This window comes from Lycium ferocissimum, chromosome 10 (genome assembly GCF_029784015.1).
Source record: "Lycium ferocissimum isolate CSIRO_LF1 chromosome 10, AGI_CSIRO_Lferr_CH_V1, whole genome shotgun sequence".
NCBI lineage: Eukaryota > Viridiplantae > Streptophyta > Magnoliopsida > Solanales > Solanaceae > Lycium > Lycium ferocissimum.
Window position 1 is genome coordinate 26,611,795 of NC_081351.1, and position 21,232 is coordinate 26,633,026.

At 36.5% G+C, this 21,232-nt stretch overlaps 1 protein-coding gene across 5 annotated transcripts; it reads right to left on the reverse strand.

The window, feature by feature from the left end:
• Positions 1–3,293: 3,293 nt before the first annotated feature.
• Positions 3,294–14,547, reverse strand: LOC132033068 (ubiquitin-like domain-containing protein CIP73). 5 transcript variants are annotated; one of them, XM_059422929.1, is made up of 19 exons: positions 14,272–14,547; positions 12,972–13,121; positions 12,479–12,630; positions 12,059–12,176; positions 10,443–10,547; positions 10,226–10,347; positions 10,065–10,133; positions 9,672–9,821; positions 9,507–9,576; positions 9,275–9,429; positions 6,975–7,139; positions 6,821–6,892; positions 6,586–6,709; positions 6,285–6,458; positions 5,964–6,118; positions 5,734–5,883; positions 4,004–4,606; positions 3,752–3,907; positions 3,294–3,674 (listed from the first exon to the last, which is right to left on the reverse strand). In XM_059422929.1, exons 3-19 carry the CDS (start codon positions 12,605–12,607, stop codon positions 3,612–3,614), a joined length of 2,580 nt encoding a protein of 859 aa, XP_059278912.1. In that variant the 5' UTR covers positions 12,608–12,630; positions 12,972–13,121; positions 14,272–14,547; the 3' UTR covers positions 3,294–3,611. The 5 variants fall into 5 exon arrangements, with proteins under 5 accessions (XP_059278912.1, XP_059278910.1, XP_059278911.1 ...); XM_059422927.1 differs by lacking the exon at positions 12,972–13,121 and having other exon boundaries at positions 12,479–12,642; XM_059422928.1 differs by lacking the exon at positions 12,972–13,121 and having other exon boundaries at positions 12,479–12,696.
• Between the last annotated feature and the right edge of the window lie 6,685 nt (positions 14,548–21,232).

Sequence of the window (21,232 nt, forward strand, 5' to 3'; positions counted from 1 at the left end):
GTCGTTTACTCGTGTACATACTTTGCTTGTCAATTCGGGACGGCTTTTTACAGTGACTACATGTAATATTTATTACCATAAAAAACAAATATTTATTAAATTAATAAATGCAAGACAATGTGTCTTTCATACGCACATTTATTAAGGTTAATTTTCTTAACTTGGTGTAAACATGCATATTAGTTATAAACTCGAAACTTATATTATGATATCAGTTCCGATAGAAGCTCCAGGAAAAGCTTGCTTAAGCAAATGTTTTTGTTGCTTACAAATTCTGTTCTCAAAACTTTTTTTCTAAAGATATGCATCAGAAGATTTTTTGTTTTAGTGTTCCAAACAATACGTTTACTTTTCAAAGAAAAATTGCGAAAATTAAGTGAAAGTTCAATCCGCTAATGAATTTAACTTCTTCAAATTTATACTAGTAGTATTATGAATTAACTCATCTTCCCCCATTTACCTTAATTTTTCTTTTTCCGATTGAATGACTTAATTGATTATTATTATTTTTTGGTCAAAATTAACATAAGCTCAGAACAGCACTTTGCATGTGACTTCACTATTGCTAATGAAGCGATACGATGCAAATATGAAAATATAACAAAAACTAATTTTAATTCATTAGGTTTTGTGGGATAAGACCAATTTAAACGTCGGTTCAGCAATAGTTCATTGATTAAAGAGTTTTAGCTCAAAATGGAAGTGGACTTCTTTAGGATAAGGATATTAGTTATCTTTACAACGTGTGCATTATACAATTTTTGTTTCATTGTTACTTTAAATTTATTTTATCAGATTATTAAACCTATCATTTTGTAACGACAAAAAGTATAATTATATGTAACGATCTGTTTGATGTGATCACGTCATTACCTTATTTGTTTTTGTCTCATCTTGCCCTTACTTATTAGTAGTATTTAATAATCATATTCTAAAATTTACCTTACAAACTCTACCCTGTATTCTACTTTTTCTTTGTAATAAGTAAGTTTTCATGTTGTTGGCATGTGACATTGAAAAAACAATCAAAAATCATCACAATATATTCAAATGTTATATGTATCAAATAAAAAAAATAAAAAATAAAAACTCGATACACTAAATTTCTGCTATGTGCGGGGTCCGAGAAAGAGCCACCAAATAATATTGTACAATATATAACATAATACAGGTAACGCCCATCCAAAACAAGCTGTATGCATTGAAGTTCAATAAAAACTAATGTGGTTATGAGGCTTATTAGAAACCAACCATTGAGAACGGTTCATATCATGTGGCCTGGAACTAGCAGAATTGAAGAGTACAGTCTTATCAATTACTGTTATATTTGTCGCTGACCATTATCAGCAGCTACAGAATTTCTGATATACCACTAGAAAACTTCAGTTTCAATTTAGTTTATTCATGAATTTATTTTTTAACCCCTCCCTAGGAGCTATCTCCCTTTGCTCTCGGACCTGCAACCTTACGGTAGAGGTGACATGTGCTTACCATCCAGCAACATTCATGAACTCGCACTTCTAAAGTGATGATTAAAGATGCCTAGGTGAAATTATTTAGTAGCAACATCTAAAATTTGCTCATTTGCCAGACACTAGTACGTTCTATATCATGTCAGTCGGGGAGTAGTCTATTAGGGAGACCTCATTTCAAAGAACAGTTCAGCGTGAAAAATGACAACAGCAACACATTGCCATACAGGTATTGACGTCCCATTAGAGTGAAAAAAGGTGTCAACACGTGTCACATAATAGTGGGCCAAGTTTTGCAGATTGATGAACGTGGCGTTGGCAGACCTCAGCAACATTACATTAGACATTCACTTCTCTGACAAATCACCATCCAAGGCCCACCTAATTTAAGGCAACTCGTCTGTAGTTTTAATGTCCATGTCATTTACAGAGGGAGAAAGCAACTACAACAAACTAGCCTAGTATAGGTAGTGGCCTTTCTTTCTACGAAAACTTAGGCCTTTTATGTATTTACAGAGGGGGAGAAAGCAACTACAACAAACTAGCCTAGTCTTTCTTTCTAATGTACTCTAATGGTCGTTTGGTATGTGGATAACATGGGATCTCCCCAGGATCTAGATAAATTTACACGATCAATTAAATACAATATAAATTTAATCTCAAATTAATTTTGAATATCTTATTAAATTTGAGATTACTTTATCCCACCTCCCAAGTATGATAAAATAGTTCAAGGATTTTAATTCAGACATAATTTAGTCCGCTGGAAAACGCACTCACATGAAGGAAACGAAAAATTAGAAAGAGGTCGTTGATCACCAGGTTCGTCCTTTTATCTTGTACATGTGGCTTATATAAATGTTGCAGTATTGCAAATTTCAATTTATCATAATCTGTCCTTGTAATTTCCAATCTAATCATATAGTATTTTACATTTTTTAGCTGTGTCTGCTTCCATACTACAAGCAAAATTACATCACCCATCTTCGTGCGCGTGATTGCGCCAAACTAACAGCTAGCACCAAAATAGTCCATTTACCTGAATAACATATCCCAACCACTAGTAACTTGAAAGGACATAGTATTTAAATTTATCAGTGTCACGACATCTAGGACAAGATCAAGTTGAAGTGAGCTCATTGCACTTACGTAAGAATTGGCATGCCACAACCTTGGTTTTGATGTCCCAACTACTCTGCTGCATGCACCAATTGAATACTTTGTCTACTTGATCAAATCCATTCACTTCTGCCACAAACTTCGCTTCTCCACAACATTGCCAATGAGCAGCCATAGCTACAGAAGTCCACTTGAATTGGATTTTTTGCGCGGATTGCCCTTCAAAGGCACTGATCTTTAATTTTTGCCCTTCGCTTAAAAGGTGACCGAAAATAGCTCGAAATTTTAGGTTCGAACCCCGCTTAGTCAAAAAAAAAAAAAAAATCGCAAAGCAAGACTTTGCAAAAAATCTCTTACGCGGTAGAATTTACCTTAACGCATTATGGCAAAAATTAAATACCGTTCTTAAGCGGCCAGGCATTCAAAGCAAAACTAAAAACCTCATTATAAAAGCAAAGTCTAGTTTCATCGGCAGCAAGGTACGCCTTGTTGTCGTAAAGGCAGACTTTTTGCAACGCTTTGCCTTGCGAATTTTGTTTTATTTTTATGACTAAACCGGGATTCAAACTCAGAACCTCGGAGTATTTTAGGCGAAGGACAAAAATTAAAAACCACCCCAAAGAAGGACAATCGTGCATATTGCCCACTAGAATTTGATACTGATTAAGGTGAGAACCAATCATGGACGCAGGCACCAAATACAAGGGGAAACGAAGGCATGAGCATGGCTGAATGTAAAGCCTGGCTCTTTCCTCATTAATTAGCGCATGCTATATAAGTTACCAAAACAGAGTCATGGAATGAAATACCGATGTTAACTAAGAAAATACAGTTCCCATCCGCTGCTTGAACTATCCCATAGGTATACACAAGGGAATAGCATAATGGATTCCCCCTCCATGACATCCAAAAAAGGACGAGAGCGCGTAATCAGCAGCTTGTCTACTTGAACACAAAATGATTGGAAACTTGACATTCTTTAGAAACAAATAAGAAAATAAAAATGAAAAAGACATATCCCTATTGGCCCTGTCTATCCTGGAATCGCTGAGAAACGTCATTACGCAGCATCTGCATGAATTCCTGCAGGAATCAGAATGAAAACATAAGACCGTGCCCTTAACAAACATCAAACTCAAACCAAAAATACAGCTACTCACATTGGCTAGGCCCTCTGCACTGCACAGTTCATCGACTAGACTTTGATCAGTACTTCCATTATGGTGCAAAGATTCCGTACTTTGAACCAAAGAGCGAAGAATCTCTACAGGCGGACTATTGTTCTCAATTCCCTGGGCAACCTCATGAAGGTCAACCTGAAAAGATTGCAATTGATACGTAAACTTAATTTGCAAATTGATCAAAACAGAATATATCATTTCTAATAAAATAACTAGCTAACAGGATCAAACCTGAAAATTTTGAGCGGTTGGTGTTGGCCTTCTTACCGTGGCAGCATTCTCACCAGGCCTCTGTGCAATATTAGGCATTTGTTGAGGCGCAGCTGAAATGCCACCAAGAGCTTGAGAGACAAGTGGCATCATTTGCTGAAACATCCTAGACAAGTCCATACCACCACCTTGCCCGGAAAACACGCTTCCAAGATCCTGAGTGTCAATCTGCTGGGCGATCTGATTTACAGTGCTCATCATTGCTGGACTTTGAGTGAGTTGCTGCATCATATTCCTCAAGAGATCCGGAGATCCAGCCCCAGTTTGTTGTGAAACCCCACTCAACAAACCATTTAAAGCAGGACTCTGAAGTACACTAGACATTGCATCCGCTATCTCTGATTGACCACTGACATTTTGGTTTCCTGTGCCGATAGTCCCCATAACTTCCCTATCTGAGTGTGTCCCTGAGGGCATAGCAGTGTTGTTTCCCCTGGCTGCAAGCGCTGCAAGAGACTGCAAAACTTGTTGCCCATCTCTTTTAGGTAGTTCATTTGGATTGTTGCTAGTTGAACCATCAGCATTATTTCCATGAGGCATGGATATGGATTGCTTAGTTCGTCTCTGAATTGCATATCCACCAAAAGAAAAAAGAATGTCAGGTCGAGGACTAAAAATTGGAAAAGCAGTATGAGGAACAGAAAGTTCACTACGTGAAGGGTTAAAACAATTCCAAAAAGCATTCACAAATCTGATTTTTTTCTTACAGTTGTGAGATCAACAATAAAATGCATCAAACTGACAAACGACCGTAGACAATAATTCAACATAGCAGTTTATGATATAGGGAAAAATCAATAAAAGCGCAGCACCAGATCTCAATTTCTAAAATGATAAACAAGGCAGCAGAAGAAACTAAAAATTCACCAACTCAAGCCTCAGAAATCCCAAGGGCCATTAGCGCACCGTTTGAAACTCGATGGATAAAGGGCGCAGTCCTTTACCCTTCTCCACTTAATTACCAAGTTATTGTCAAAACTGTTACGCGGGCTTAACCCAGACATAACATGCTGCACTCTTACCACTAGACTAAAGTAGGGTGAGCTTTGATATCAACTTTCAAAACTCGTAAGATACATGAATGCTAACTCAAGGTAAATGAGTAGTTGACCAAAAAAAAAAAATTAGGGCTCAGGAAAGCAACACGATAAAACTCACCTAGCATTTAATGGAAAATGGGCACTAAATCAACTCAGCAGACGAAAAAATATTCATTTAGTACCAACAGAAAATGAAGTGGCAGAAACTGGTGAATACCATCACTACAATGAGAAGAGGTTAGAGGGTTCTATGACTCCTTATCACATGTCCTTTCACAAAGTCTACTAAATGCAAATAAAAAATAAAGGTACTTTATTATCACTCCATCTTTCAGCCAAATCAAATAATCAAAAGATATACTCCCTCCGTTTCATTTATGTGAACTTTTTTGGAGTACGAGGGTCAAACTTTATAACTTGGACTGTAAATTTTGACATGAATTTTTCAAGTTTGTAAAAATAAAATTATATATTTTGAAACTACATAAAAGGTACTATAAGTCACGATAATTTATAATTCAAATAACTTAGAAAAAATGTAAGGAAAACGTGGTCAAAGATCCACCTCATAGACTCCCCAAATAGTAATAGGTTCACATAAATTGAAACAGAGGGAGTATCTGGGAAGCAGCATCAAAAAGGCTTGCTTACCTTCGGCTGCAAACCTCCGAACCCTAATCCAAGGGGCACAGATGAGGATTCATCAGGACTACCTAACTCCTGACCAGACCTTTGAGCTCCTCCAGCACTGGCTGAGGCCTCTGACTTGCTGTGAGACATTTCGCTTGATTGACCTTGACTCTGGCAATACAAGTTTAATTAGGTCTAGAATGTCGTACTAGGGAAAAAAGACAGGTCATGGAATCATTTTGGGCACCGACCATTTTATCCTCTCTTCCGGGAACATTGAGCGCCAGTAGAGGCTCAGGCACACTCATCCCATTTGCAGATGAGACACCTAGTTGAGTGCTTACAGTATCATTCTCAGCACCAGACACAGTAGAGTGCTCTTGGCCACTTGGGCTCTCTGGTTGGCCTTCATTATACAGAAAAGCACTTCAGAAAGTATATTGCCGTTATGTATCATTATCAACCAATGACAGAAGTATAGATGTTACACGTGCTAACAACAAGCTCTCAGTCTGCAAAAAGTTTGGATATGATGGTAGATTATTCTAGCACATAAATCTGCAAAACTATACCAGGTTGTGGCATATTAGAGACTGAGATAACAGTAGGCCTTGGTGGAATAGCTGTAGCCACTATATTTCCGACAGGCAAAACCCTTGATTGGCCAGAATCAGTTCCATTGCCACGTTCACCCTGTCCTCCATCTCCATTGGTCGCCCTAGCACCACCTGCAGAAATAATAGGTGCTAAAAGCACCCATTGTTAGAAAGGTATAACACAAATTTCCTCCCAATTATTCCAATGCTCCACAAGAAAATAAGGAAAAACAATAAGAAAAATACAGAAGATTCTGTACTAGCATATTTTTCATACCGGCATGTATATGAATATTGACATGCCTTGGGGCATTACCAATCCCAAGAGCGCCAAAGGTACCAGGGATAGGTGGAACAGCAGCAGAGCCACCAAAGAGTGAACTGGTTTGAAGGGGGAAAGGCTATATCGAGGAAAAGCAACAAGTCATGAGAAAACCAAGAGTGCAAAAAAGGAGTGTCTTACCTATTTTTCGGATTGCAAACCTAGCCTAATCCGTATCTGGCTAACAAACCTGAACCATTATCGGGTTCGGCCCTGTGGAAGATATGTAAACAGCCGGACCAGCATTTACTGAAGATTCAGCCTGCAAAGAGCAGCTTAACAACTGTAAGAAAAGCAATTACAGAAAATGCTTAACCACAAATAAGAGAAAGAAATAGACATACAGGTGATTGTCCCATTCTGAGAGTCAATATCGTCCTTCCAAGCTCTAGTAAAAGCGCACCTAAATGCTGCATTGCTTGACCAATTACCACTGATTCTGTCTGCACCTGTCCCCTTACTGCAGGATCGCTGGAGACCCCTTCCCGTTCCAACCGTCCTGCCATGTGCTACAAAGTGGCAAACAAAATCAGAGAACAAAAGAAGAAAGAGGACAACTTTTCCGAAAGAAAGAGCATGTAACTAGCAACTGTTTGTATGGATGGGTAAGAGCAAGTTGACAATGCAGAAGAAAGCAAAGAGTTGGACAATCATCAGGAAGTTACAGCAGAAAAAGAATGATGTGTCAATTCTAGGAACCATATCTTTATCAGTTTATCATTGATCATTTATGATATCTTGCTAGTGATACTTAATGCGACTGTAAGTAGTGACTGTAAGGAGTCCATCAGCGCCAGAAGGTAAAGGAACTCTCCTAAGCAAAGCAGGAGTAAGGCTGCACACGCGTTGCATCTAACCCTAAGAGATTTCACAGTTTGGTGCTGCAAGTGGACCAACGTTATTTTGAGCCATCAAGTTGTGTTAGAGAATGGAGAATAAGAGCAATATACACAGTATGGTACCACGCATGCATGCAGTTACAGTAGAAAGACTGGCGAACATCATACAACGCACAACTTGTACAAGTGGTGAGCACGAGAGAATTGCTGTACTTCCCTCTAAAGATATGTCCGAGCACTGTATTTAGTATCCTCATAATATGTCAAGTAAATTGCTTATTGAGCCCAGACATGATGACAATCTATCATCATTAAAGCTCCGGAATGTTTGGAATCAAGACGTGATTCAACAGACACGGAAATATCAGTTCCATTTCCCGGGATAAGAACAAACAGAGAAGAAGGATCCATACCTCTAAACCACAAAGGACTGATATTTTACTATCCTGTCAAGAATAAACAAATATGGCGCAGGTTAAGTCTCAGCATGATAGCTTAGCCAACTTGCAAGCAACTGCAGTTTGATTGAGACTTGCAGCTAGCAACTCTCAAGCAAAGGCAGAGCTCAACCTCCCAAAGCTACGGTGCATTTATTTGCATGAATAGGATTGACCCTTTTATTCCTACTGTATAAGCAAGTCTAATTTCACAAGCAGCAGCTAGTTCCGGGTTCCATTTGCAAGCCCCGCAAATAACCAGAAGGTCCGGAAACCAGTAACTCTCTTCCAAATCTACCTATACCCTCTTCTCCTCATTCTCCCTCTTCTGTATTAAGGGGTTCCTGGTGGCAACGGGTCTACCACCTTTGATTTGTCAAAGAGGAATTCACTAGCATCAGGAAGGCAATTTCTCTGTGGCTTTGCAGAACATATCCTTTTTTTTTTTTTTATAAGGTAAAAGTTTTACTAACAAAGGAACAGAAATACATATCCCTACAAGAAGATCAAGTCCAACTACTGATCCATATTGTATAGCAGATTCCTCTCTTCCTCTCACACCAGAAAAACAGATTTTGAAGACACAAGTTCTTGACTCTAGAATTTTGGTGCTTCTTGTTCTCAAAGCAAGCACTATTTCTCTCATTCCAAATGGTCCAGACAATACACAAAGGGATAGTCCTACAAAACTGTTAATGGATACTTGTAATCTTCTGCCCATTCCAACTTTCCAGTAAACTTCTAACACCTGAACACATCCTCCTTATATAAGATATATTAGCACGGAAAAACAGAGGAGGATGCCTCAGAACAAGGCTCTATATTCTCACTAGCAAGGCTCCTCAATCACTCCCATCTCTGTAATTTCTTTCAAACTTCCCAAGTGATTTTAACTAATCAACCCTTTACCTCCCATCTATATCCGTATAATTAGACCTGATTTATTGTTATTTTATGGTCTTTCCTTCAAGGGCCAGTTGTCTTCAGTAATTAGGGTACCAATGAGTTAAGGACTTCTAATCACAATTTCAAGAAGAGCTTTTGCACTTTGGTCCTTTCATGCCAAAAAATAGCCATTTTCCCTAAACGACATAAATTTTAACAAAATAAAACCGCTCTCCAGTAAAACTGGTCAAGCTTGTGAGCAAATTGCTAAGACTCAAAAGCTCAACCTAGGAACACAGCCCAGATTAGCCAAAAACATGTGCATTACACGGTATATGCTGCTATCGATCATAGTCACAAATGCTTCTCGCAAGTGGATATCTTAACTTGTAAACTAGAACCTGCAGATACTAGAAGGGAAGGAGACAGGGAAGGACCAGGACCTTAATTATAAAAAGAGAACATTATGGTCATGGTACATACAGATAATGCCGCAATGACGTGACCACCAAAAAGACGCTCAGCATGATGCAGCACAGTGCTTAATGCCTCTGGAGTCGATAAGCCGCGAGAATTTGTAGGCAACTGTACTGCAGGTGGATCTGCCGCAGTAGTAGGTGACTGGTTTGGCGGGTAACCTGAGGTAAGAGGATGCAAAGCCATTTAGAGATCCATCTACCACAAGAGAAGTAGCAAATATGATAAAAACCCTCACCGTTCTGTGAGAAAACATGCTCCATCCGATTCATAAATTCAGTAAGCGTGTGCAGAGAATCAGGAATGGGCTTCAACATTTAAAAGAGGAGAAAAGTTACATGAGTCAAACATGGCCATGAACAACATGAGACAGAAAAAACACAATCTCTGAAAGACATTCTACCGAATTAATTGTCGGGACAGCTATTGTTGCCCCCATTGGAATTTGCACTACTTGCGGCAAAGATTGACCAGCAAATGCCTGCCCAGATTGCTGACTTCCTGACTGACTTAGACTATCATTTCCTTGAGGATGAGGAACTGGAGCACTGGCCTGTCAACAAACAGACCCACCAAGCAAATTTAGGAAGGAAGCAATGGACAACGCAAATGCAATTCTTCAGCACTTTGCCAGGTGAACGAACATAAGTGAAAAAGTCTCATAAAAGTGAGTATCCTGTAACTTTGAGACTTGAACGGGCTTATCACACAATAGAGAGATATCACACTAAAAATACAAAAGAAGCAGGAAAATCTAAGAGATCTGAAGTATATGAGCAAAAGGTGGGAAAAGGACCTGCACACCAGGAAGCTGGCCACCAGTCATGTTCCCAATCCCTACAGTGTTCAGAACTGCCCCAATGACCTATAAAGTTGAACTTTGTTCTGTTATGAGATTCTCCTAAATCAACTCAAATTACAATGATTGAAGAAACTTGCAACTCCTATGAAACCCACCCGACTAAGATCAGGCATAGCTCCTTCCCCTTGATCTCCAACAAAAGTACCTAGGACAACACTGTGTGAAATCTGCCCGATACGATTCCGTGAGCCTCCAGCAGTGGGTTGAGGCTCTTGTCCTGTGATATTCAGAGATTAAAATTATTGTTACTCATCTGACCAACAAATCAGCCAAATGACCTGAAAGCTAAATTTCAAACCATAGAACCCTTACCTCTGTTAATATTGTTAGTACTAGCTCCTCCAGTGCTGTTACCTGGTGCAGGTTGCGACTGAGCCTGCCTCAGTACTAAGTGTAATGTGTCCCCATTTTCCACATCTGAAAAGAGTTAAGGTTCGGCAAGAAACCCAAAAGTCGTAGATGAAAGACGCTCCCTTTTTTTGCAAACATATTATATCCAATCAAGTAAATCTGTTCAATTGTCCAGTCACTGCTGAGATCTGGAGCTTCTTTTTTGCTATTTTTGGGTTAGTATGGACCATGCCGCAGTCCATAAAAGAAGCATATATCAGTTGGAATCATTGGAGAGTTGACAAAGCCATCAAAAAGGTCTGGAAGATGGTTCCTGCCGTCACTTTTTGGGTTACTTGGAATGAGAGAAACGGCAGGTGTTTTGATGGGATTTCAACTCCTCTTCATACTCTAAAAGCTAGATGTTTAGTAGTTTTGTTCAGTTGGAGCTTTCACTCCCCTGTTAATAGCATTGACAATTACCTGGACTTTGTTAGCTCCATGGTTCTTGCATAGTCTAACTTAGTTTCCTCTCCAAAAGCTTACTAGCTTTTGTTTTTGCTCCAAAAGCTCCCAAGCTTTTGCTTTTGTAAATGGCACCTTCCAGTTGCCTTTCTTAATGGAAACTTCTTACTTCATCAAAAAAAAATCTGTTAAATATCTGTTAACAAAGCATTGGAGTTTGCATCTAATCAGTTGGTCAAAGATATCTCTCTAGTACTAATCATAGCCACGTTAGAACTTAAGAGGTGAGAAATCAATCAATTTGTTAGATGAAAACAAATACTAATTACCAACATGGACACCCTCTAGATGACCAAGGGAAAAGAGCAGTAGAAATATGATATCTAGAGGTATTTAGGTTTGGGGCATATGATACCTAGAGGTATTTAGGTTTGTGGCAGTACCAAATGTCAACCTGAATTACCCTCTTGAGATTAATATTCAAAGAGGACAGAGACCTAAATTTCCATTAGATCCATTCCTAAGCTTGTTTTATGGATTAGGCGCACACAAGGAGTTTGAAACCTACCATGGACAAAAGCATGATATTCAGGTGGAGAAGAGTAGAGGGGAGAGCTCAACATCCACCGACTATGCACCTGTTGGCTCTAAGGGATTCTTGGTTATCAAAAATATCTATACTCACGCAAGTTCAGGGGTTGATTTTCAGACAAAAAATGTATTTAGGTTTGTGCAGTTGTGTAATCTTGCTTGAAGGGGTTTTCCAGAAAAACTATTTCAAATTATGTTCAAGGCTTCTATGTTTCCATGAACTCCAGCATCTTTCACCCTCAATGACCACAGGTAAGAGATTCTTTCTGAATCAGTTATGGCAAATTTTAAAGCATTTAACAATTAGCTATGAGTATTGAAACAGAAAAGGTAAGAAAGCTTATATGAAATTGTGAACTCCTGGAAAGTACTTCAAGAGAGATGTAAGAAACCAAATGCACATCTACAAAACATTTAACAGAAAACCCTGTCCAATAAATTTAGACAGAAAACATCATTTCCAGCGAAGACAGGTCGAATTGCAGACACAAAATGCTTATATGTATGAAGAGGAAATTTGAATTTCTCAGTTGGTAGGATACGATATTCAGAAAGAAGGTGATTATCCTTCAAGACCTTGCCCCTAAAAATTAATCTTTGCTGCTCAACAGGTACACCAATATGACTTGCTATTTTGTCCTTCAAGGCTGTAACTTGCATCTGCAATTGAGATTTGGTAGCGAAGTAAGGTAGACAATGAGTGTCAAATAAGAGATGTGTCACATGAGTACAGTGCACGTGATTGATAAAAGATTCCAAATGCTAAAATCAACATTCAACTTCATATTGATAGGACTTTATTCGAGAAAAGGTTTCTTTCTGACAAGCATAAAGGGGAAACAATCACTTCTCAGAAGCAGCATCAATTTGAGAAAGCTCCACATGTAACTGAATAAGCATGGTGGTAAATACTCTTTTTCAACGTAATTTGTAGCAGAGACAGAGTAAGTAACAAGATTTACATTCTTATCCACGTTAAAAGTATACGTCTGGGAATCTAAGGTCTTGATATTGAGCTCCACAGTTGATTCAGAACTTCCACCAGAATCATTACTTGTGCTTGACCCTTCAACTGCTTGTTGATCAGCCATGAGACTTCAGAAACAACAACAACCTGAACAGAAAACTCCGATGGACGGTAAGCATTTATTAGAGCACCATGCAAAATAGTTGAGACAAACTATAACCAAGAAGCAACTGCAAAAATAAAATTATTTTGCAGGAAGGTCAACCATACCATCCATTAGGTCAACCAATATGGAATCGGACATGTTAGAGGTTCATGAGCAGCAAGGATAATAATTCAACAAAGCATAATTAGCAGCAAAATAAAACCTTAACCCCCCACCCCAAAGAAAAATGCAAAATCAATTAAAACAGCAATACAAATAATCTCAAATGGGACTTCATCTATGACTTATTTAAACAATGTTTTAAATAAGTAAATAGCCTAACCTGTAAATGGACCTTCGTGAGCCCCTAAAATATCTTCTTGTCCATCGCAACTGGCCCTATTGGTCAGACATGTGTTCTGCTATGTGGAAATTGCAATATCTAAATGGTGATGGGAGAGCAGTCCCCCAGTTACAGAAGCTAGCCCAAAACCTAGTGATAAATGTGAATACAGCTTCGATCGGCTTGGTTGCAGTTCATATGAGGTTCCAGTAACATAAATCCAAAAGTGGAATCAAAGTTCCAACCCTCAATGATGCTACACATTAGGTCAAACCACACCCAGAGCTTTAAGTTCATCAAAAATCTGAAAGCTGATTGATTTTCCAGGACAAAGTTTCAAGACTCATTAACTCCCACAACACCTGATGAACATGTTAGGGTTTATTCAGAATTTCCTACCTTATTTGGATTCTACAGCATAATTGTATTTTACTTCAAGAAGGTTTTCTTGGTGGAAAAGGTTTTCTTGGTAGAAAAAGACTCTCTTATATCCATTCTTTTCTTGGAGAAGTTTTGGACGATCTTTTCTTCTCATACATAACATAATAGCATCCACAATATAGTCTAAAGCGTCTTGTTTAGGGGAAGATTATTCTCTCAATAGTTTTAATCTTTCTTTTATCTTAGTCTTTCCTCATATGTGTAGCCTAATTGGTCAAACCATACCTTGTCTTTGTTTCTGATTTATCGCCATTCAATGTTTGCAGTTGTTAGCTTATGCATCTCCCTGATTATTGCGATCCCAACAGAACAATCGTATAAGTATTGACTTATCTCTTTTTTTCCATTTTCTTAGATAAAATGTTGAGGAAACAGACGGCATATACTGACTGGTACACAGTGAAAAACTTTGTAGACATTACGCAAACAAGAGCAACAAACTAATACACAAATTTGAGATTGAAGCATATACACAAATCAAACTAAACAAAGCATTTTAACCTCATTCACAATTAATATTAAGATTAAAAATCATCAGGGAAGACATAACATGATTCTGCCTCGTGAGAAAGAGAGCTAGAGCGCACATTAACTTGTAAAACGGTAAAAGCAACAAATTAATACACAAAATTGAGATTTTAAGCATATATATAGCTCGTTAAACAGTAAATGCAACAAACTAATACACAAAATTGAGATTTTAAGCATATATTATATAGCTTGTAAAACGGTAAAAGCAACAAATTTTATACATGAATTTGAGATTGAAGCATATATACGAATCAAACAAAAAAAGCATTTTAACCTAAAATCACGATTGATTTTAAAAGTAACAAATTATTTAACGAATGAAACTTACAAACAGGATTTCGCTTTGAGATCGAAAGGAGAATATCGTCAACTTTTGTCAAAGATTTTAGCTATTGACGAAATGCGAATCGGAGAAAAAATAGGCGTTTTTTTCTTCCTGTGGTATCTCACAGTATAACGGGTCGAATCTAAAACTTGCCAGCTCGGTTAGAACGTTCCAGAAAGATCTAATTTTCTTGTACCGCGATGCCACCAGAGCTGGAGCTGAGTAGGATATTGTTTGATGGGTATTCGGGTCATCATATCCAAGTCCACTTTAAGTCCACATTTATTTTCTTGCCCGTTTCCTTTTTCCTTCTTTTTCCTACAAATTAAATCCGTGATGTTTATATTGTATTTTGCTATTTTGTTTATCTAATTTTATGTTGTCGAAATGGCGGCTAATCGGAAAAATGCATGACTACAAAAATAGAGGTAAGATCTGCGGAATTACGGGCTATGTTGTTGGTTGTGGTGACGGTGGTGATGTTTGTTTTGAGAAATTGAAAATATAAGTGTATATTGACTATAATATATTTTCATAAGTAAAGTTTGCTCGAATAAAAGGTCTTTGCTTCCCCGACCAATAACGTATTGTATTTAGGCAATTGTTTATTTGAGGCCTTTAAAGTAGGGGTGGGCGTTCGGTTTTTTGGTTCGATTTTTCAAACTTCAGTTTCTGTTTTTTTAAAGTGGACATCGAACACCGAACCGAATTAGTTCGGTTCAGTTCGATTTTTTGAAGTTCGGTTCGGTTCAGTTTGGGTTTTTTAATTCGGTTTTTTTTTTTTGGCATGGGCCTGAAATGGGATATTTTCTATAAATGTTACTTTTCAACTTCAATAATAACATCTATAGATGTTACTTTTATTATTATTAATTTTTTGAGATCAAGTCTACTTTGCCTTTTCTTTGAAATTCCGATGGTCTATCGAAACATCCTATCTATCTCCACAAGAGTAGTAAGGTCGCATACACTCTTACCTCCCCAAACCCCACTTTGTGACACATTGGTATGTTGTTGTAGTGCTTAAATAATATAGTAAAAATTGGCTGCAGTAAAATTAGCACTCCTTTAGGTGATCATTGATCCAATCTCCCATACATAATTCAAGCCTTGTATTGTAAAAATTTCCAATGGACTTTATTTATTGCTAAACAATAAAAGATTATCGCTAATTTTATTTAACGATGAAAATCAATAATGAATTATCGAAAAATCATGTTAGCTAAATATATTTAGCAACATATTAGCATCAAAATCCATAGTTATCTTTTTTATTTTTGTTATTATGGGAATATTCTCCTAGAGCTCCGGATCCGTGGCATTCTTTTTCCAACTTATCCATAATAGTATTTGATACGTTAGCTAACCAAAGCAAATTGCTATAGTTTATTCTTTAGCAAATTAGTGAAGAAAATTTAGCAACCAAGACAAGCCACTGACTAGAAAAATGCTTTATAACAGTAGTAATCAGAGCAACATGAGTTACAATCGTTTTCGTTAAACCGAAAAACCGAAGAACCGGTGAACCGGAACCGAACACCGAATTTGTTATATAAAAAAAATCGAAACCGTATCGAAACACCGAAAAACCGAATTAATTCGGTTCGGTTCGGTTTTTTGGTTTCGGTGTTTATGCCCACCCCTACTTTAAACACTAAAATATTGTCTTTGAAGTTCATCATCAACTAACACCATTGCGAAAGACGCTCCTAATAAACGTATATTTGCAGCTAAAATTGTTCAAAAAACGTAAGCAAAATCATTACAGATAAGATTAATTAAATAAATAAAAGTTATGAATAATTGCTCAACTTAGTAACATTCGGATCTATAGTCACGTCATTGCTTCTGCTTGTTCTCTTTGCAATTTGTTAATTCAGTAGTTGTTCCCTTTTTCTACCTGAACTATCACTGTCTATGTATCAAAATACTCTGCATACATCCTACCCTTTCCAGACCCCATTTATGAGATTATACTGGGTATGTTGTTCTTGTTCTTGTTGTTGTAGGTTTATAAATTAGTTTTTTTTTTTTTTTAAATAGTATTTCAAAGTAAAAGTATAATTTTTTAATTAAAAAAATGTTTAAATAGATTAGAACAATTCCAAGCATAGGAAAAATGTATAGCTAGTGCTATCCAGAAATTGATTGATAAAAACAATGATGTGTACATTTTATGTACGAAAAATCGTACTGGCCATATTTCAACTAAGCTTATTTTATGGAATGCACATGTGGTGCGCGAGATGTGCGTATACCAAAAAAAGTTGAAGTAATTGCCAATAGTAAAGCATGCCTTCATCTCTTGTGGTCAAAGAATCTGAGAGCAACCTTAATGGTTGCTCTTGGGGAATTCAATACTAATAAGTACTTTATGAAATGAACTTGTGATTTTTCTCCCATTCCACACTGTTATATGATTTATATATAAATTGGAGATGATCCACCGGCTCATAACTATATTAGTTGTTTAGTTGGAGAACCTTAGAATCTGTATCCAGTATTCTCAACTTTCTGCCTTGGCAATAGTTTGGTGATTTATTGAGCTATCTCATCTAGTATACTTAAAAGTTGTTACATTAATAAGTTGAATTACTTAGATATTAGATCTATACAAACTTACATAATATATCACAATCTTCCATATTAGTTTTAATGTATAACTAACGATTCCTATTATTTTCAATCATTTTAACCTTTTGAAAAATATCTTAATTATGGTTGCTTGCCTTTTTACTTTGATTTTTTCATTCTGGATGGAATAATCTTGAAACCAGTAGGACCTTCTTATTAATTAATGAGAGTAGAGATAAAGAAAAAAGAATCTTTTAAAATCTGAAACCATTTGTTAGACTTTAAAGTTGAGATGTTTTTATTTTTTACATCGAAAGAGGTATGATCTTATTTATTTTTCTTCATTCATAATGGTATGATTTTAGTTGAGATATCAGTGTACAGATGCAGGAGTCTGAAGTAAAGAAACAATATCAGAGCAACTCAGTTTGTGGGGGCAGTGTGGTAATAGAGCCCCAAGTAAGTTTTTATTTGGAAGCTGGACCCCAAGTTTTAATTATTAGGTAGTTTGACCCCATTTAGGATTAAGGCTAATAAAGTGGAGATAAGTTGTTGGGCGTCAAAATAAGCCCCCAAGTTTTAAAAAAATGCATTTTCGTTCAAGGATTTAATAAATAATAAAATAAAAACTATTCCAAGCTTTCAAACCAGCCCCAAGTTTTAAAAAATACACTTTTGTCTAAATCAAATAGTTAATAATTTCCCCAAAATAGCAAAAATCTCAGCTGCCCCAACTACTTATTCTTCACGACTGCCACCATTAATTCCCTTCCCCTAGTTCGTTCCTGATTGTAAAATTGCTAATATACAGCCCTTTCCCTTTGTCTTGCTCGGATTCATCGCCTCAACTCCCTCTATTCGTCCTAGTTGGATACCTCCATTTTTGTTCCGGTAATTTTTATTCAAATCATCGCAATTGGTCACCAATTTATAAGTTCAATTGCGATGATTGTATGTTAACTTTAAAATGAATAAAAATAAAAACAATAGTGTGAACAGTAGCTACCTAATCAAACTAGTGGCGGATTCAGAAACTGAAGAGGCACAATGAAAAACGATACAGATTTCCATTGCGGTCAACAAAATAAAGGTTGGATTAATAAAACTATTGGCCTAAAGCTAATTTTTAGTAAGAGGCTTTATACATTTTAATATAATCTATATATATTAGTGTTTATATGATAGTATTTGTGCAAGACATAAAATCTATTATTTCTATTAGTAAGGGTTAATTCAAGTTAATAAGTTATTAGTCACGTGTTTGTGATTAATTACCTTACATGTTATTGTAAGAAATTTTATTTACTAATATGAAGATTTGAATAACTCAGTTCAAATTCTAAAATATTTCTATTAAAAAGAAGACAATCTTTTTGTCCATTTTTTATACATTGATTCGATCTCAACATTGGCAATGTCAAACTTCATATGATCAAAGTAATAAATGCTCATCATTATACATAAAGATATACTTACTTAAAACAAAATAATGCTATTTGATTGTTACATCTAATACTTTTTTGTTATATATTATATCAATGTTATTTATTTATATAGACTATTGGTGTTTCAGAGTTGACTTATATTCACTGAACAAATTCAAATAATATTACATATGCCAGTAGAAATACATATGAAGGTTGCATGGACGAATTGACATTAAATTTTGCAGGAAAACTAATTTATTTCACCAATGGAACAATTTAACAATATAATATCTACTTCATTGTCTCGAACTAGAGTATCGTCGTAATTTAAACCTTTAATGATAAACCTTGACGATTCGTTAGTTCTAAATCTTTTATCTATTCTTCTGCCACGTTATGCTAATATCATTAATGATTGCAGATACTTGCTGATGAAGCTGGATGAGCCAACAATCTTACACACATGCAGGGAGGCTAATATATTGGCAGATGCACTAGCAATTTTGGATGCAATAGCCGGATGGATTATGCTACTATTTGCGACAAATGTTTAATATGTGGAATATAAACTACAACCACAAACAAAATCTGAAGAAATAGAGATTTTATTGATGAATATTACGGATACAAATCTGTTTTATTCCCTTGATTATTTTCTTCTAATATTTCTCCGTAATTCGAGGGCCGTTAGTATCGTCTTTCTCGAACGTAGGAAGACCTCCTTATGATGTATTTGATCTCCAAGAACGCCTGGCAGTTTGATAAAGGCAGTATTTGATACATTGATCTCTTTGTGAAGATCCCAAGCATTTATAAGATTTTCGAGATATGCTTTAATCTCTCTGTGAATATCCCTGGAATTTATGGGATACTCGAGATGTCTTTTCATGGGAATATGTGTCCTTTTATCTAGGCGTGAGCTAAGATTTAGGGTGGAGAACCTCCAAGAAACCCTAACGGACTTAGAGTTTGAACATGAACTTGACTCGTCTTGTAGAGTCCCATAAAACTTCGATGTCCACAATTACAATTTTTTATCGCCCTCTAGTTTTTGTTAATGAGATTCTCCAACATGATCAACGACAACATCCATTGGTTCGACACACCGCTAAGACATCAAATGAGCATTCACCTCACACTTGTTGGATACTCATTAGAGAGAAATTTGACCTTCAGTAGTAATAGACCTCCGATTCATCTTTATTTTGTAACCTCTCTCCTATGGAGCGAGCGACTATGATGATGTATTAGAAAGTCAGTACCCAGACTTACCAAACTACTCTCCCAATATGATTAATCTTTAGTTTGATATAATATAATATAATATGTTTCTTCTGGATCAATAAGGAAATTGTTGTACTCCCTCCGGATAAAAAAGATTGTCCACTTAGCCAATTATCACCCCTTAAGAAAATACTCTAATTATCACCCTTAAGAAAATATTAACTCCTAGATAAAAATAGGTAATTTTACTAAACTGCTCCTAATTAATATGTATTGTGATTTGATCACATAACACTTGGGCAAATCTGGAAAAGATAAGGTTAATTTTTTCTTGATTTGATAAGCGGACACTCTTTTGACCCAAAAAAAAAAGATGCTAAGTGGACATTCTTTGTAATCTAGAGGGAGTATACAATAAGTTATTTCAATTACAAAAATAATACAAAAGAACAAATTTTAATAAAAATATAAATTGTACTAAAAGTGCACGAGCTCATCCTTAGCGTACTAAAAGTGCCAAAATAAAAGAAGTTGTCCCGTCATTTCTAACCCCATTTTCCTAGTTTGAGGACGAAATGACATAAAACTTCATCATCGGGACCAAATGCTTTATAGTCTTTACTAAAGGCACTAAAAATTTCATTTTCTCCCGGTATTTATAGCTAATACTTTTTCAGCCCCAATTTATGTGGTATTTTTAAAAGCTAAATTTATTAAGTTGGATCAAGTACTAAAATATGCAACACAAAAAACTACACTAAACACTAAAAGAATATAATTTTTTTTTTATAGAAATTACACCTCAAACTTCCTTTAGACATCTTTACAGCCAAGCTATTGAATTCTCCCTAGTATGTAGCCGCAACCCCATGGCAAAAACCAGAACTAGAATCTCCATCAAATGGAAACCTCCTTCCCCCAACCATTATAAGCTAAATACTGGTGGATCATGCTTTGACAATTCAAGAAAAGGGGAAATTAGGGGGGCGGGGGAGGGGTGGGGGATAAGGGATTGCCATGGTCAATGGGTGTTAAGGTACATGAAAGGCCTTTCCCATACAACTAATAGTCTTGCTGAACTAACCAGTCTTATGCAGGGTCTTCGATTAGCTGTAGAGGATAATTTAAAACCAATTGAGATTAGCACTGACTCAACAGAGGTAATACATATGATATCACATGGGCACCTACCTTATAACAATATTATCTCTAAATGCAGGTCCTTACTAATGGCGCTAGGCCTTCCGGTACTAAAGCATAGGGAGCTAAAGCGGGCCTGCTGGTCAAAGAAGAAGGAAGGCAACAACTTTTTGCGGAACCCAAACTCTTCCCAAGTGCCCCCCCCCCCCCTCCTCTCTTTGTTTTTAGTACTTATTATGATGATGTTATGGGCACTATTCCGTTTTGTGATGTACCGTTAATGGGTGTCCGCCCAAGACAAGTAACGGGCAATGCTGGTCCATCTAGTTTGTAATTATTAGTATGATATATTTATATATAAAGTATCCGATTAACCAAAAAATAAAAAATTTACACCTCAAAAGTTACACCAAACTCTAAAAATAAATTAAAAATAGTATAAACTATAAAATTGCACCACTAAATGTGATTTTCGCAAACTTTTTCCCTCCATAGCGAGACAACAAACTTAATAGATAAAGTTGCATAAATATTAGACAGAAACTAAAAATATCAGTAATTTTTATCAGAAAAGGACCACAACTGTTAAAAAAGGACTA